The sequence below is a fragment of the Ascaphus truei genome, chromosome 7, assembly GCF_040206685.1.
Source record: "Ascaphus truei isolate aAscTru1 chromosome 7, aAscTru1.hap1, whole genome shotgun sequence".
In the NCBI taxonomy this organism is placed as follows: domain Eukaryota; kingdom Metazoa; phylum Chordata; class Amphibia; order Anura; family Ascaphidae; genus Ascaphus; species Ascaphus truei.
Window position 1 is genome coordinate 35,516,340 of NC_134489.1, and position 16,262 is coordinate 35,532,601.

The following is a 16,262-nucleotide window of genomic DNA, read 5'->3' on the forward strand; positions in this document are numbered from 1 at the left end:
CCTAGTACAACCTGCCTCTTAGTAATATGTGTTTTTTTTTTTTTTTGCTTCCCTGGGGGTACAGTTCTCCTATGGCTTTTGCGCTGAGCACATATATGAACTATGCTGGAATCCGCACCAGAGAGACCCGCCCCGTCAGCACCTCAGAGAAATCCCAGAGCTTCCCCGAGTGGCTCCCGTTCTTCCCCAAGACTAAGAAGGTGGGTGATCAACAGGAATCCAGTCTATATCTGTCTGCTCCTCACATTATGGGCCATAATTGCCAAGCGTTGCCAAACCTCAAGGCACCACATGGCCCATTAATTTAAATGGATGATCAAGTGCCTTATGGTTTAGCACTGTTTAGTAAATATGGACTTGTGTCTGCAAGTTGTCATGAAGCTTGTAGGACATGCTAGCTAAATCAGATTGCTAGTTTGACTCGACTAGGCTGGAGTCTAGCTTCTTGTAGGGCTTGGAAACACTGGTCCCCCAAATCGTACCATATCCTTTCATTCTTGAATGGACTGTAAATTGTCTTGTAGCAGAAGAAGGCTAATGACCCATAATCCCTTGCAAATACACAGGGATGCGTTTGAGCTCCTACCAAATATTCCCTTCGGTCGGTTGACGCTGGATTTCTTCTGTCCTCACAGAGCAGCAACGCGAAAAAAGACAAAGATCGCGACTCCGGCGAGGACAAGAAGCGCAATCCCATCCTCAAATACATCGGGAAACCCAAGAGCTCCTCTCAGAGTAGTGAGTATGGACGAAGAGCGACGCGGCCTTGTGCTAGGACACGCCAAGGGCTAGAAATAGGGCACCGGTCACATTTAACTGCGCACATCTTATTATAAAGGGACCCTGCTGCTGTCTGGCCTTCAGTTCTCCGCAAATTTGGTCACATCATGATCGGGAAATAGTGTAGACTGGTCTTGTGGGGTGTTGCTTTGCCCCTCTGTCACCTAAATGGTTACGAGTTCTAAAGCGAGGGACTGTGACGCATCTGATCCTTTGTGTCTTGTCTGAAGAGCCACTGGGATGTGGTAGAAAGGTAGAAGAAGTATTCAATTATAGGCCAGGGTTACATTTTGAAGGAACTAACCCACTGGGAAAGCTGAGGCATTGACTTTTATGTGTGTTTATCTGTTACATAATTCCCATGTGGGACGATGTATAAATGGCATTATTTGCTTTGGTTTAGCTTTATTTAGAACTGTTCCCCTTCCCACGACTTTTAGTTCTCATTGTTCCATTGCCCATTTTTGATGATTTTCTTCTGTTGGAGGAAGAATTAATTTCATTTTCTCATTTGTTTTTTTTTTTTTGTTTTTTTAGCATTTCATGTTCCTTTGTCCCCTGGTGAAGGTAAAACCCCTCTCTCATTTAGTCCTGCCTATCCTCGCTGTATTCTTTTCCTCTCTACCACTTTGCCATAATCACAAAATCAAACCTGCGCTCGGGGATACTAATCTTCAAACTCTGCTTTCCTACTTCCACGCTCTGTGTCACCGCCACTAAGCACGTTACCCCCTTCCTCCCACATGTGTTATATTGCATGAGCAAAACAAAGGGGATACCTGCTCAGCCTCAATGAAGAGGTAGGGGCACTAGGGGAATGGTCAAACACTGCGATATAAAGGATCCAAACCTAGGGGTTCTCCAGGGGCGAGAGGGGGCAGGGAAGCACCGAATGGTGTGCACTCCTTAACCAACTATTGATATTTGGTTCAGTAATTAGAAACCATCGGTAATATCATGGATCTCATTTATACCCCAACCTTTGGAGGCGGAAGGATGTTAGTGTTGCTTGGAGGAGAGGGGCTAACTAAATAAGGCCTCGGTCCCGCTGCGCTCGTTGGCGCGGACGGCCACATGCGAGTTCCCCACCAGCAAGGGAATCCTGCGGAGCCGGTCCCGGTCCCCCCTGGCGGCACAGCGCACTACACGCTGTGGCGCGTCAGCCGCTATGAGACACAAGAAAATGGTGATCCCTAGCGTTGACGCGTCACGTGGTGTGGCTGTGAGCCAATGGGGAGGGGAGGCTGCGGGAGGAGGAGAGGCTTCGGGGAGCGGGGAGGAGTGTGGAGTGAAAGCAGCGTGCGTGCCTGTCTGTGTGTGTGTGTGTGTGTGTCTGAGTGCGTGAGTGCCTGCGTGTGTGTATGAGTGCGTGAGTGCCTGCCTCTGTCTGTGTGTGTGTGTATATGAGTGCCTGTGTGTGTGTGTGTGTGTGTGTGTGTGTGTATGAGTGTGTGTGTGTGTTGCTTACCATCAGCAGCTCCAGCCCGAGTCCGTGGAGGGAGGGGGGGGAGAGTAGAAGGTCCCTCCGCTCAAGCCACGCCCCCCCTCCCTGTCAAACCTCCCACTCCCGCTCCGGCTCCCGCTCCCTACAGACCGCATATCGCGGTCTGTGTCTGTCAGCGCACCGCCTGTCTGCAGTGCGGGCGCGCTGACTCTGGGAGCGGGGCCTTAGCCTTAGTAAGCCCCTTTATAGTATGGGCTGTCGCTGTGGTTGAGTTGGTGACCAAATTAAGAGATCCCATTTTAATAATACTCAAAATTAATCGGGAGCAAAAACAGACAAGACACTTGATGGGGTGAAACATTTACAGTGACTTAAAGCTGCAGTTCAGTCTTTTTTTTAAAAAATTTTTTTACTTCAATAGTTTCATGTGGGCAATCTCTAACTACCTAAAGAACTGCATAGCTGCCGGTCAATTCGTTCTCCGTCTATTGATCGGCAAAGTTTGGCGACATCTTTAAATATGGGGAATGTAAATCGTTGCTATAGGAACAAGCATGCTTGTTAAAATAGAATACAAGAAAATTTGTCTTTCAAAGTTGTTTTTTTTAAAACAGAAAATGCTAAAAGTATTTTTTCTTACTACAGAACTGATTTATTAAAAAAAACACACATGCAGGATATTGACTGAACTGCAGCTTTAAGAGGACACATATCTCTGATCAGATCGTAAGTGAACTTAGTGCGATTTGGCTAATGTTTCAAAGGCAGGTTGGAACCTATACTACTGAGCAGAGAGTCTCTGAGCTAAGGTTAGATCGCCATTATACAAGGAGCACAATGTCTCTGTTATATTAAGTGCAACTGGCTGCAATTATAAATCCGCTGTGGGCAGTAAATGTACAAAGAGTGCCTACAGTGCACTAACTGTGCGAGTGTTAGTCAGGTACTGGGTTGGGCACGTAAACATACTAGGGTGTTTAATGGTGCAATGTGCTGCAGTTGAGACTGCAGGCTAGGCACCCAAGTCATTATAATTGCGGCTTGCCTAGAATGCAGACATGTCTGCAGTGCGCTAAACGCAGTATTTCCGTCACTGCATGCAAACTGCATGCAAATGCACAATGCAAAAGCACCCATTATATCCCTGAATCTCAATATTGCCCTATAATAGGGACAGGAGAGGGTAAAAGTAGTAGATATCGCCCTATGAGCAATGCTATATATGCCCCTAATACTGACTGTAATCTGCGTCATCAGTGTGGGCGATACAGGCGTGCAATTGTAGCGGTGATTCGGAGGTCTGGGGGAACTCTGATCAGTAGCGCCATAAACCGCTGTAGTTATTGGGCTATGGACATTGTGTCCTGAGAAGGCTCAGAAACAAGGACAAGTGCAATGCACAACCCTGATGGGTACTTGTCAATGAAAAAGAGGGCAGATAGACACCCTAATGATGAAGGTGCAATGCGCTGCAGTAGTTACTAATATCTGGGCACCTAAGTAAATTCAGTGGTGGGTTGTCATTGATGGAGAAGTGCCTCCAATGCACTCGGCGCAGTTTTCCCGGTGCTGTATAAGGCCGCGATCATACCAAAAATGACGGGCCGCGCGGCGCAATAACAAATTGCTAGAAAGCAATAACCGTTTACATACCAAGCGCGACGCGCGCGCAAACGCGAACTGCAGGGCAGGCAGAGAACAGACCTGGGGGTTTTGTTTTCAGAAGGCGACGGCCGCGACACGTCAGCGGTTCAGCCAATGAGGGCGAACCGCTCACGGGCACACCTACACTACGCCTCCCTGTCTCCAGTCTGCAGTGTACATGTCGCTCGGCCGCATCGCAGCGATGACGTCACGAGAATGCGCGCCCAGTCGGAGCGGTTATAATCCAAGCCTAAGGCTGCTAAGTCTATCGTACTAAAGATTCTGACCCCATCTCTCCCTCTAGACTAATTAGCGCCCTACAATAGGTATGGGTAGCGTCAGCAGAAACGATGTAGCCCTATAAAGAACACAGAGTAAGCCCTGCATATAAACTATAATCTGGGTAATGCCTTCTAATATAGCGGCATTTAAATACATATGGTGGCTCTGTACTGGAGGTTTTGAGACCTCCGTTCTGCTGCTCGCCGGGAGAAGCATCGCTGACCAGTGACGGCTGTGGAACCCGACGTACGTTTCGCTTAAGCTTTCTCAAGGGTAGGTTTTTGCTCCCTATTTATTTTATTGAAGTATTAAAATGTGATCTTTTAGTTTGGTCACCAACCCAGCCACTGCTAAATCACATACTATCGGGGGCTTACTTCTTTCGTTATCCGTTCTCCTCCAAGTAACACTGACATCCTTCCACCTCCAAAGGTTGCGGTATAAATTCCACGATATTGCGGGCGGTTTCTAACTACTGAACCAAATATCAATAGAGTTAGGTATTGGATGCACACAATTGGAGGCGTTCCTACCTACTCTCCACTCCGGAGAGCATCCTTAGGTTTGGATCCTTGTTATTGCATGAGGTTTTACCATAGAAGCTTCTTCAATTGTATCTTGTTTGGCCAGTGAGAGGTGAACCCATTCACCCTGAAGAGTTGCAATCTAATCATGATCGCTCCGGAACAATGCTTATATCCCAGTGACTTGGGATATGCCAGAACTCTCATGGCTGGAAAAAGCTACAAACCTGTGTGTGCCTTATTTCCTATGGAAGCCCTTTTGTTTCTGTGTAGCACATCCCCGAATGTGTGTCCATCACTATACAGTAGTGATGTTGACATTGCAATGACCTTGTGCTTATGACGATGGGCAGTGAAGTCAGACACAATACCAGATGCTGGTCACCTTGAGCAAGTCTCTATCTCCATGGGGCATCGCAACAATTCGATTGGGAACTCTTCAGGGCCTGGTTTCATTGTAGATACAGATGTAGCCAACGTTTTTACTCCCGTTGGCACGCCACGACGGGGCATGCATCACGCGGCTGCAGGAGAAGCGACCATTGTTTGGAATCGTCTGCCAGCGAGAAGGAGGCGTCTCTATTGCACCATTGCACCTGCGGGCGCCAGCCAAGGGTGGTAGCACCGTTGGCTACACATTTATTAGCTCTAACTTGGCATACACAGTATATTTTCTATATAAGCATAACATCTTACAACTGCGATAATCAGCACGTCCTAAAATATCCTATAGAAAGGGTCGTCTTTACACTGCTCCTACTCTAGGGGTTCTCAACTCCAGTCCTCCAGACCCCCGCCAACAGGTCAGGTTTTAAGGATATCCCTGCTTCAGCACAGGTGGCTCAATCAGAGGCCGGGGCGTAGCTATAGCCTGGGCAAAGTCAGTGGGCCAGTGCTCTTGGGGGGCCCACTCTTCCCCTCCCCCCGTCGGCGGCCCATCACTCTCTTCAGACAGGTGGGGGGAGATGGTATGCGGCGGCGGTCCCCCAGCGTTAAACAGAGGATAAGCCGGCAGAGGAATCAGCAGCTGTTACACAGGCAGAGCAGGACAGAGGTGATGATGGTGGGGAAGATGTGATAATAATGCGGGAGAGAGGAGGAGTAAGGGGAGAGAGGATGAGGATGAGGGGGAGAGATGATAACGAGGACCAGGGAGGATGGGGAGGGAGAAAAAATTGCAGTCCGTATTAATATCAATGGGGCCCTGAGTTTTTTTGGGCCCGGGGGTCAGCGCATGTCTAGCTACGCCACTGATCAGAGGCACAGTCTGATTGAGCCATTTGTGCTGAAGCAGGGATATCCTTAAACCTGAGCTGCTGGAGGGTCTTGAGGACGGGAGTTGAGAACCTCTGCTCTACTCTACACCTTGCTGGTAACGTTGCTTCCTCTATATCATGGTGACATCACAGTTTGTTAATGACTGCACAGGAAGTGCACAGTCTGAAGTGGGATGGGGTTAAACTCTTACATGACAGTCCCCAGCTCTCTCTAAAGTCGTGTTCTCCTCTCGCCCTCCTCAGTCAAACCTGGGAACGTGAGAAATATCATCCAGCACTTTGAGAACAACCATCAGTACGATCCCCTGGAGCCCGGGCTGCAGCGTCTGTCCACGGGGAGTTTCCCTGAAGACCTACTGGACTCTGATAGGTAACCTTACCCTCCCCTACTTTAACCCCTTGGATGCCAGGTATGCAAAGCATTGCAGTCGCCTCTGGCGGCAAAAGGCTCCAAGGTTCAGCCCGACCGACCTCGTGTTCATTTCCATTTTGTAGGCTGGTCGCCTTCTGCGCTGTCGCATCCTGCACATTGTTCTGTTTGGCACAGGTGTCAAGCAATCGTCTCAGAGGCTCTTAAAAATGGCGGCCAGGGTGTGCTTGCCATAGACGGCCGGGGAGCACACAGCTAACTAACTGTGACTAGCCCAATCTGATTGCAGGACTAAGGCCAGGATTGTAAGCACGCCTTAAGGCAGGGGGTGCTCAACTCCAGTCCTCAAAACCCCTCCAACAGGTCAAGTGAAGGATATCACTACTTCAGCACCAGTGGCTCAATCAGTCCCTGCTTCAGCACAGGTGGATCAATCAATCCCAGCTTCAGCACAGGTGGCTCCACCCGTCCCTGCTTCAGCACTGGCGACTCCATGCATCCCTGTTTCAGCACTGGTGGCTCAATCAGTGGCTTAGTCTTGACTGAGCCACTGATTCAGCCACCTGTGCTGAAGCAGGGATAGCCTGAAAACCTGACCTGTTGGTGGCCCTTGAGGACTGGAGTTGGACACCCCTGTCCTATACAAATTTGCTTTTGAAATGTCTTCTATTAATGAGAGTGAAATGCCGTTGATGGTGCACGGCGAATGTAGGTTTTTAAAAAAATTTAACTAAGCATTAGAAGCGAACTAAGACGGAGGATCCGTTTGTAATTGTTATGTGGTATTTTGCTGGGAGCAGCCACAGTGCCGGCTGTGTCCTTGTGACGGGGCGGTCTCGCGCTCGGCTGCCTTCTCTGCTCTGTCTAGTGCGGCATTGATTTTCTTGCCTGTGCTATATTAGAAAGGGATCGATATAGCAGCTGCTTGGAGGCTCGTGGCGGCGGCAGCAGCAGCAGCAGCAGGGCTGGCAGAGGAGGCCTGTGTGCCGGGCCCAGGGATAGAGGGGCAGGAAAGCAGCCTCAGGTTGCAGAGAGGGGCAGCGGGTGGTGAGCGGAGGAGGTGCAGGAGGGGGGTGGGGTACTGGAGAGATGGATAAACGGAAGCTGGATAGAAAGTTATGGAAAAGGTAAGAGCGGCCGGAGGTTTTGGGATAACCCTTTCAGTGCCAGAGACTAGCAACGTATTGGGGTTAATGCTGAAATCGGTCATTTGTTTTATTGTCTTAAAATGCACCAGGCTGTGTGCAGTGTGCGAATTTGCAGTGCCAGGCTGCGTGCAGTGCGTGGATTTGCAGTGCCAGGCTGCGTGCAGTGCGTGGATTTGCAGTGCGTGGATTTGCAGTGCCAGGCTGCGTGCAGTGTGTGGATTTGCAGTGCCAGGCTGCGTGCAGTGCGTGGATTTGCAGTGCCAGGCTGCGTGCAGTGCGTGGATTTGCAGTGCTAGGCTGCGTGCAGTGCGTGGATGTGCAGTGCGTGGATTTGCAGTGCCAGGCTGCGTGCAGTGCGTGGATTTGCAGTGCCAGGCTGCGTGCAGTGCGTGGATTTGCAGTGCCAGGCTGCGTGCAGTGCGTGGATTTGCAGTGCCAGGCTGCGTGCAGTGCGTGGATTTGCAGTGCCAGGCTGCGTGCAGTGCGTGGATTTGCAGTGCCAGGCTGCGTGCAGTGCGTGGATTTGCAGTGCCAGGCTGCGTGCAGTGCGTGGATTTGCAGTGCCAGGCTGCGTGCAGTGTGTGGATTTGCAGTGCCAGGCTGCGTGCAGTGCGTGGATTTGCAGTGCCAGGCTGCGTGCAGTGCGTGGATTTGCTCAAAACGTCCAAAATAAAAAATTTAAAGCTGCATTTCAAGTTTTTTTTTCTTTCTTTTTTTTTTTTTTTTTTTACTTCAATAGTTTCATGTGTGCAATCTCTAATTACCTAAAGAACTGCATAGCTGCCGGTTAATTCGTTCTCCGTCTATTGATCGGCAAAGTTTGGCGACATCTTTAAATATGGGGAATGTAAATGGTTGCTATAGGAACAAGCATGCTTGTTAAAATAGAATACAAGAAAATTGGTCTTTCAAAGTTGTTGTTTAAAACAGAAAATGCTAAAAGTATTTTTTCTTACTACAGAACTGATTTATTAAAAACCCCACACATGCAGGATATTGACTGAACTGCAGCTTTAATAACTTTTTTTCATATAGTACGGGGGTGGCTAACACCAGTCCTCAAGGGCCACCGACAGGTCAGGTTTTAAGGGTATTCCTGCTTCGACTTAGCCACTGATTGAGCCACCTGTGCTGAAGCAGGGATACCCTTAAAACCTGACCTGTTGGTGGCCCTTGAGGACTGGTGTTGGCCACCCCTGATATATCGCTTTTCTATCAATGGGACGCAAAGCGCGTCACATCTACAACCTAGCGCGCGGTACGCAGCATTAAACACAGTCGCACATCATCACGTATCATTCGTCCGTCGCTCTCCTTGTATGAGATGTGATTATGTTCTGTATAATTACATTTTTCTATGGGAGTGCTGGTAATTATTTGCAGGTGTATTGTGGCGTCAGGATTAATATGCAACTGTGCACCCAGAGATATCTATGTTTTAAGTTTAAAGGGCTCCGTCCTGCCCAGAACTGGGGAGAGTGGCCTGTTTGAAGCAAGACTAAAGATCAACCCCGGTTATTTGTAATTGTTTATTTGACAGGGTTGCAAAATCTTCTGATGGATAAGTGTTCATTTATAAAATGTAAACTGTTCAAATGTGGAATAATTTGTGCACAACTGTCTGATAAGTTTCTTTAGCGTATTGCCAATGCAAGAAGTAGAAGCGCCATTTACCAAACTTTTCCTCGTTCAAGAGAGACGCATAACGTTCTCTTTTTGTAATGATTTATATGAAGGAGCTTCCGCTAACCCTATAAATCGGAATCTAATAAAATATAAACAAACCTGAAAGAATACAAGTGTTTTTACATTTGTGTCAGCTGAACACCCCCGTTAACGCTTGACAAGTGGAACTTTCTGTGAGCTGTATTATCGATGCAGGTTTCCCTATATCCATGATAACAGCCTGAGCCAATCAGAGTGTTTGGTGTCTGGAAGGTTCCATTTACAAGATGCCCATAGAGGGAGGCTCACGTGAGCTCTGCGGAAAGGAGCGCCCTGATTGGTTAATCCTGTGGACCTGTTACAATGACGCTTATACTGCCATGTGTGAGATTCCTTCCGTTGCTCTGTGCAGCTCCAGGTCAGAGTTGAAGCTCGGACGCTCCGAGAGCTTAAAGGGGCGCGAGGAGCTGAAGAAATCGCGTAAGGCGGACAATGTCCCGCGCTCGCGCAGTGATGTGGATATGGAGGCTGCTGCAGAGGCAACTAGACTCCACCAATCGGCATCCTCTTCCGCATCCAGTCTGTCCACAAGGTGAGTATGGGCGTGTGCCGGACACATGCTATAGGTAATTTATTGTACAGTAGAAGTAGGCTGTCTGGATTCATCTCCAAGTTATTTCCCTGCTCACTGAATTTTAAACGTCTATTGCAGTCCTAAAAAGTGATCCCAAAACCTTCATTAATATAGGAAAAAGGTAGGTGTTCCCAGCACTCAATAAAAGTAGGAAATAATATTTCAACACTAAGTTGCATCAAAAAAGTGGAATTGTATTGAAAATGAAACCATATAAGAATATATATACATAGACAGATTACTGCATGAATTCACATATCTAGGAAAAATGATATACAAATAAATGTAAGCCTAAACGGCACATGGGGGAGGGGAGGGAATGGGACAAAGGGGAAATAAAACAAGGGAGGGGGGGTAAAACAAAGGGAAAACAAAAGCCAAAAAAAGGGGAATATAGGGAGTGGATGTGGTGGAAAAAGGGGGGCCACGTTTCGGGGCAGAATGCCCCTTCCTCAGGCCCGTTCCCACGGCACCTCTCGAGGGACACGTGGTACTTCCCTTTTTACCCAAACCACAAAGGTCTCCCTCCGTAAAAATAGGGAAACTGCACTGGAAGGATCTAATAAATTCTGCCAAGACTCTTTCGATTAGTGGCTATTTGCACGACTACCTCACCGGAAGACACATTATGGCTCATGAACTTGAACGGGGTGTAAGGTGTCATCCGGCACCGCAGTGTGTCTGTTGTACTAGCACTGCTTAGTGAGATGGCTCTAAATGCTATTGGTTAGCAGGAGTATCGGGCAGAGAGGTCATCAAAGATATAAAATGTCACACGTTTTAGGGTATTGCAGAGCCACAAGTCGCCAAAATATGTAAGCCAGATAGTACAGAGCGGAGAGGTAAAGACCACCACAAATATTAACTATACCCCGGTACACAGAGGAGTAGCTTTTCTTCTCGCAAATCGTCTACATCAGGGGTGGCCAAATCCAGTCCTCAAGGGCCACCAACAGGTCAGGTTTTGAGGATATCCCTGCTTCAGCACAGGTGGCTCAGTCTTCGATTGAGCCACCTGTGCTGAAGCAGGGATATCCTCCATACCTGACCTGTTGGTGGCCCTTGGGAACTGGAGTTGGCCGTTCCTGGTCTACATGTGCTCCAAAGCTTTATAGTGTAAGCGTAGTGCTTCGGGGCATCTATCCCTAAACTTCATCCCTATTTGACACTAAGGCTCCTATTCCATCTGCTGTGGGGACGTCCTTCCCGTGAGGTCCTACTCATTAGAATAGGGCAGAGTTATTCATCACTGCGAAGCAGCTTCACAGCATGGTGCATGTTGCTATTTTCTTATAGATGTCAGTGCATTGAACTATAAAGCCACTTCTCCCTGTGGGTCAGAGTGCAGACACCATAGTTAATGGCTGTTGTGTTTTACTCTGCAGGTCGCTGGACAATCCGACCCCTCCATACACCCCCAAGTTATGTCGCAGGTAAGACACGAGAGGTCAATAAAGTACCTTCTATTTCTACACTTCAGCTCTGTCTCGCCCCAACCTTCTCCTGTATAGAGACTGGTCAAATAATCATCTAATATACTATTTATATGAAGAGGGTTATGTTAGTGAGAACATTGCTGCCTTTGATGTGCCCATTGTCCGCTCTCCGTCTCATCGTGGGTACGTCACGGTTATCTCCCTGTGCTTCAGGCATCACAACTAGATTGTAAGCTCTTCGGGGCAAAATTCCATGTACAATACTGCTTACACTGTTGGTGCTATATGAACAAGAAAATATTATATTGCTGGCAGAAATACAAACCCCCCAGTAGGTTTTTTTTTGTAGGTAGATCCGTGCAGAGACTCTCTTTAAGAGTTTGGGGCTAATGATTTGGAGTGATTCATGAAAACAACGTGGTATTGGTCAGTGAAACATTTACCATTGAGGAAATAATGCTTCAGTCTGACTCTGATATCATTTTTTTTAAGATAGAACAAACCCGTTTATCAGTGCTGCAAAGTATGAACCGGAAAGTTTCTGGACTATGTCCCCAAACAAATAATCAATGTTCATATATGGATGTATCACAACGTGGAGTGCTGATCTATTGGACCCGGGTAATATATACAAATACTCCAAGACTGGTGTGGAAGTCGTCCTCTTGGTATATGTAATGGAACTGTATGTTGATGCACCAAGCATGACATATATATATGTATGTGTATATATATATATATATATATATATGTATATATATGTATATGTATGTGATGAATATTCAAATAATGAGATAAGGGGGGTTCTAGGGTGCCATGGGGGGGGGGTTCTAGGGTGCCATGGGGGGGGGGGTGTTCTAGGGTGCCCACATGCTGGGACCCAGATGACGCTGATGATATGACTTGTGTTGGCAGCAGCGTATAGAGGATCCAGACATGGAGTGTACATGAGGACAGGATCTGAATGCCCTACTGCTGTGTCATTTCAGGAGCATGGAGTCCCCAAGTTTAGGGGCCGCTGGCGATTCTTTGCTCCCCAACCTGCAGGAGGATGACCTGGGCCAGCTCTCCGACCTGGAGCCCGAGCCAGATGCACAGAACTGGCAGCACACGGTGGGCAGGGAAGTGGCACCACAACTGCCCCCGAGAGAGAGGGCGAGACAGGAGGTGATACACGGTGAGCGCTTCTTAAGAGTGAAGGTCTAACAGGTTTACACCTGCCAGTGACTGGGAAACCTGGGACCTATCCGCGTAGAGAGTGATCACCAGGCTCCCCTTAACTTGCCCTGATATGCTATGGGCTAAAGGCTCTTAAAATTATTAGTGTGTGTCTATCTATATAACTATATATCTATAGGTATGTGTGTCTATATATATATATATATATATATATATATATATATATATATATATATATATATATATATATATATATAGACACACATACCTATAGATATATAGTTATATAGGTAGACACACATTATATATATAATCTGTGTGTGTCTATCTATATAAATATATATATACAGTGGTCGACAAATCACCAAAAAATCTACTCGCCACCTAGTACCAAACGTGTGCTGCTTGGGCCAATAGGAGCTCGCCATGATGGTAAATCCACTCGCCCGGGGCGTGCAAATGTATAGGTTTGTTGAACACTTATATATATGTGTATCTATCTAAATATATATTTGTGTGTGTGTGTATGTCTATCTATATAAATATATATCTATATGTGTGCCTATCTATATATAAATATATATCTATATCTATATGTATGTGTGTATGTGTGTGTATATATGTGTATATATATATATATATATATATATATATATATATATTTATATATATATATATTCTGTGTGTGTGTCTATCTATATAAATATATATATATGTGTGTGTGTGTGTGTATATGTCGGTATCTATATAAATATATATCTATGTATATAAATGTGTGTTTATTTACACGCACTTAATTGTTGACCATCCTATTATGTGCCCTTTGCTCATTGGTTGAAGCTCAGAACCATCACCTAATTAGTGCAAATTTATATAGTAACATCATTTTTTTTAATTAGAAACTGTTTTTTTATTTATATGACATAAATATACGGTATATGTATATTTGCTATAAGTGACTGATGCGTTTGCATAGTAATGTTTAAGCCCTCAATCAGCTGCAGTTGAATATGTTGCACCCAAGGCATGTGGCGATGAAGGGTCCAGACCCTCCGCAGCCAGCAGCCGGTGTGAGGCGGGTATTCATTTTACGGCAAACTGATGAAGACTCGGGTAGAACTGAGCAGACTTCCTCATTGGTCTCCCCCCAGAGCTGTTTGTGACGGAGGCGTCTCACCTACGCGTCCTACGTGTGCTGGATCTCATCTTCTACCAGAGGATGCGCAAGGAGAACCTGCTGTCCCACGATGAGCTGTGGCTCGTCTTTCCCAACCTCCCTGAGCTCATCGAGATCCACAGTAAGTGCTTTCTGGAAACCTGGAGACGCCCGAGAGGTCACCAGGGGTCACCGGGAGAATAACGATGCGATCTGGGAATATGCAACTTCTTGCTCTAAACGCTAACGGCGGGTAACAGTTCAGGTAGTCGAAGTATCGACGGAGGATTGGTTGGGTAAAGCTGTTGGGCGTACAGGGTTGATGATGACCTCATGCTGTGTTGGAGGGGCCATTGACCAGGGCTGAACGGGTTGCAATGATAATATAATGCATGCGTCTGGGCCGCAGCCTTCACTCCACCTCCAACTCCTTTGCAGACTCGCTGGCGGAATCCATGAAGCGGGTGAGAGAGGAAGGACCAATCATCAAGGAGATCAGTGACCTCATGCTATCTCGGGTAACGGTCTTCACGGTGGAATGTGTTGTATTCAGAGGAAGGCGTTTGGTAATAAACCCGAGTTGTGTTGACCTCTTTCCTACTGGGTGAGGTCCTTGTGAAGTGCGTGTGTCTTCCACAAGCGAGCTCTGCCCACCTAGCCCGATGTGGGCAATTCTATAGATAAGAGCTGGTAGAGATGGTCGAGATGGCGGTGGAGGGTGTCATGCTTCTCCCCTCTGCCGCCTAATTGCTGTCCCCCGATCCTTCTCCGGTTTCTCTAGTTCGATGGAGCAGCTGGAGAGGAAGTCCGGCAGGAAACGGCCAAGTTTTGTTCTTATCAGACCTCTGCGCTGGAGCTGATCAAAACCAAAAAAAGGAAAGAGACCAGATTTAACCTCTTCATGCAGGTACCTTCACAGCCAGGGCGTTGTGGGGAGTGGGAAGCGGTGTTGTACGTGTCATTTATCATTGAAGGGTTTTCCCCTATTCCTGTCTTTTTATTCCTCACTCTTTTCTTTCTTTTTTTACCCCTTTTTCTGTAATTTTCTCACCATGTTCTCACTTTTGGGTTCTGTTTCTGTCTTGTTTGCCCTTTTTTCCATATCTTTCTCCCTTCTCTCCCTTCTCATCTCTCTCTCTCCCTTCTCCTCTCTGTTCCTTCTCTCTGTTCCTTCTCCTCTCTCTCCTGCCTCCTCTCTCCCGTCTCCTCTCCCTTCTCCTCTCCCTTCTCTCCTCTCTCCCTTCTCCTCTCCTCTCTCCCTTATCCTCTCCTCTCTCCCCTCTCCTCTCTACCTTCTCTTTTCTCCTCTCCCTTCTCTCCCTTCTCCTTTCCCTGTTTTTGTCCCCCTTTCTTTCCTTTTGTCTCCTCCTCTCTCCCTCCATCTTACACCCCTTCCCCCCCTATAGGAAGCAGAGAGCAGCCCTCAATGTCGGCGACTTCAGCTGAAAGACCTGATTGTTTCTGAAATGCAGCGTCTGACAAAGTACCCGCTGCTGCTGGAGAACATCATCAAACACACAGATGGTGAGTCCGCAATGTGCTTTCCGAGGGATGAAGATCAATTGTCCAATTATTGTTGTGCTTGAGCCCTTCAGCACTGGAATGGCCGGTCTAATGTTGCTTTTAACCCCAAATGCCACCTAAATTGTCTAAATCAGGGTTGGCCCACTCCAGCCTTCGAGGGCCACGATCAGGATATCCCTGTTCAGCACAGGTGGCTCAGTCCTCGACTGAGCCACTGTTTGAGCCCCCTGTGCTGAAGCAGGGATATCCTGATGGTGGCCCTTGAGGACTGGCGTTGCCCACCCCTGGCCTACACGCAAATTGCCACTACTTTGCCCTTTTCCATCCACATCTCACACACTACAGTGAAACCCTTCAGTTCTTTTTCCTGTGGACAGGCATGCACTATGTAACTGTATAACCTTGATAAAGTACCTGTGGGCTCCTGATTGGTTTTCCCCGGCGGGCTCCTAGGTATTGAAATTTTATTTTAAAACACCTGCTACAAAATGTTAGATTAGTGATCCATATCAGTGCGATTCCTATGTGTTGTTATGTGGGACTTCAGGCCCTAAAAGCAGTGCTAATCTGTAAGAAGTCCTACAGCTCATTCAATAGAATAGGCTGTAAGGTGCCTTGTGATTTAGTGCGGCGTAGTTAACATGGCTCTAAGCGGCCGGCAGGCAGGCATTAGGGACAGAAGGTCACATCTCGTACACTACCTGTGCAATGATTGCTAATGCCATCCTCCCGCATTCTGGTCTTGCAGTCAGCACGCAGGAACACGAGACGCTGTACCGCTGCCGGGACCGCTGCCGCGATATCCTGAAGTACGTGAATGAGTCGGTGAAGCAGGCGGAGAACGGGCAGCGATTGGCAGAGTACCAGAAACGACTGGACACCACCTCCCTGGAGAGGACCAGCAATCCCCTGGCAGCGGAGTTTAAGGTTGGTCAGACGGAAAATGAGCTGTATAGCGCTTGTAGTATAACCGCGGCTGGATGAACAGCTCAGCTGCGCTGCCTTAGTCATGGGTGAACCCGCTCCGAATCCCAGAGTCCGCTCCCAGTGGCCAAGTCACTTTATCTCCATGCGCCTCATGCACCAAAATTAGATTGTAAGCTCTCTGTGACAGGCGCTGAAAAATTCTATGCAAAGTGCTATACTTTCAGCACTGTGTAATAAAAATCTGCACTGCAAGTTAACAGGTGGTACATAGA

The 16,262-nt window shown here is 47.4% G+C and overlaps 1 protein-coding gene across 7 annotated transcripts in view; it reads left to right on the top strand.

The window, feature by feature from the left end:
• ARHGEF11 (Rho guanine nucleotide exchange factor 11) overlaps positions 1–16,262 on the top strand; it is a 121,068-nt gene that overhangs the window by 87,488 nt on the left and 17,318 nt on the right. For 6 of the 7 annotated variants that reach the window (XM_075607656.1, XM_075607650.1, XM_075607652.1 and 3 more), the window contains 12 exons: positions 65–200; positions 636–738; positions 1,318–1,347; positions 6,195–6,321; positions 9,547–9,726; positions 11,154–11,201; positions 12,194–12,381; positions 13,535–13,681; positions 13,978–14,057; positions 14,321–14,446; positions 14,946–15,063; positions 15,812–15,990. In XM_075607656.1, the coding sequence (XP_075463771.1) occupies positions 65–200; positions 636–738; positions 1,318–1,347; positions 6,195–6,321; positions 9,547–9,726; positions 11,154–11,201; positions 12,194–12,381; positions 13,535–13,681; positions 13,978–14,057; positions 14,321–14,446; positions 14,946–15,063; positions 15,812–15,990 (1,462 nt within the window). The remainder of the gene's footprint in view (positions 1–64; positions 201–635; positions 739–1,317; positions 1,348–6,194; positions 6,322–9,546; positions 9,727–11,153; positions 11,202–12,193; positions 12,382–13,534; positions 13,682–13,977; positions 14,058–14,320; positions 14,447–14,945; positions 15,064–15,811; positions 15,991–16,262) is intronic. The other variant, XM_075607653.1, reaches the window with a different exon arrangement.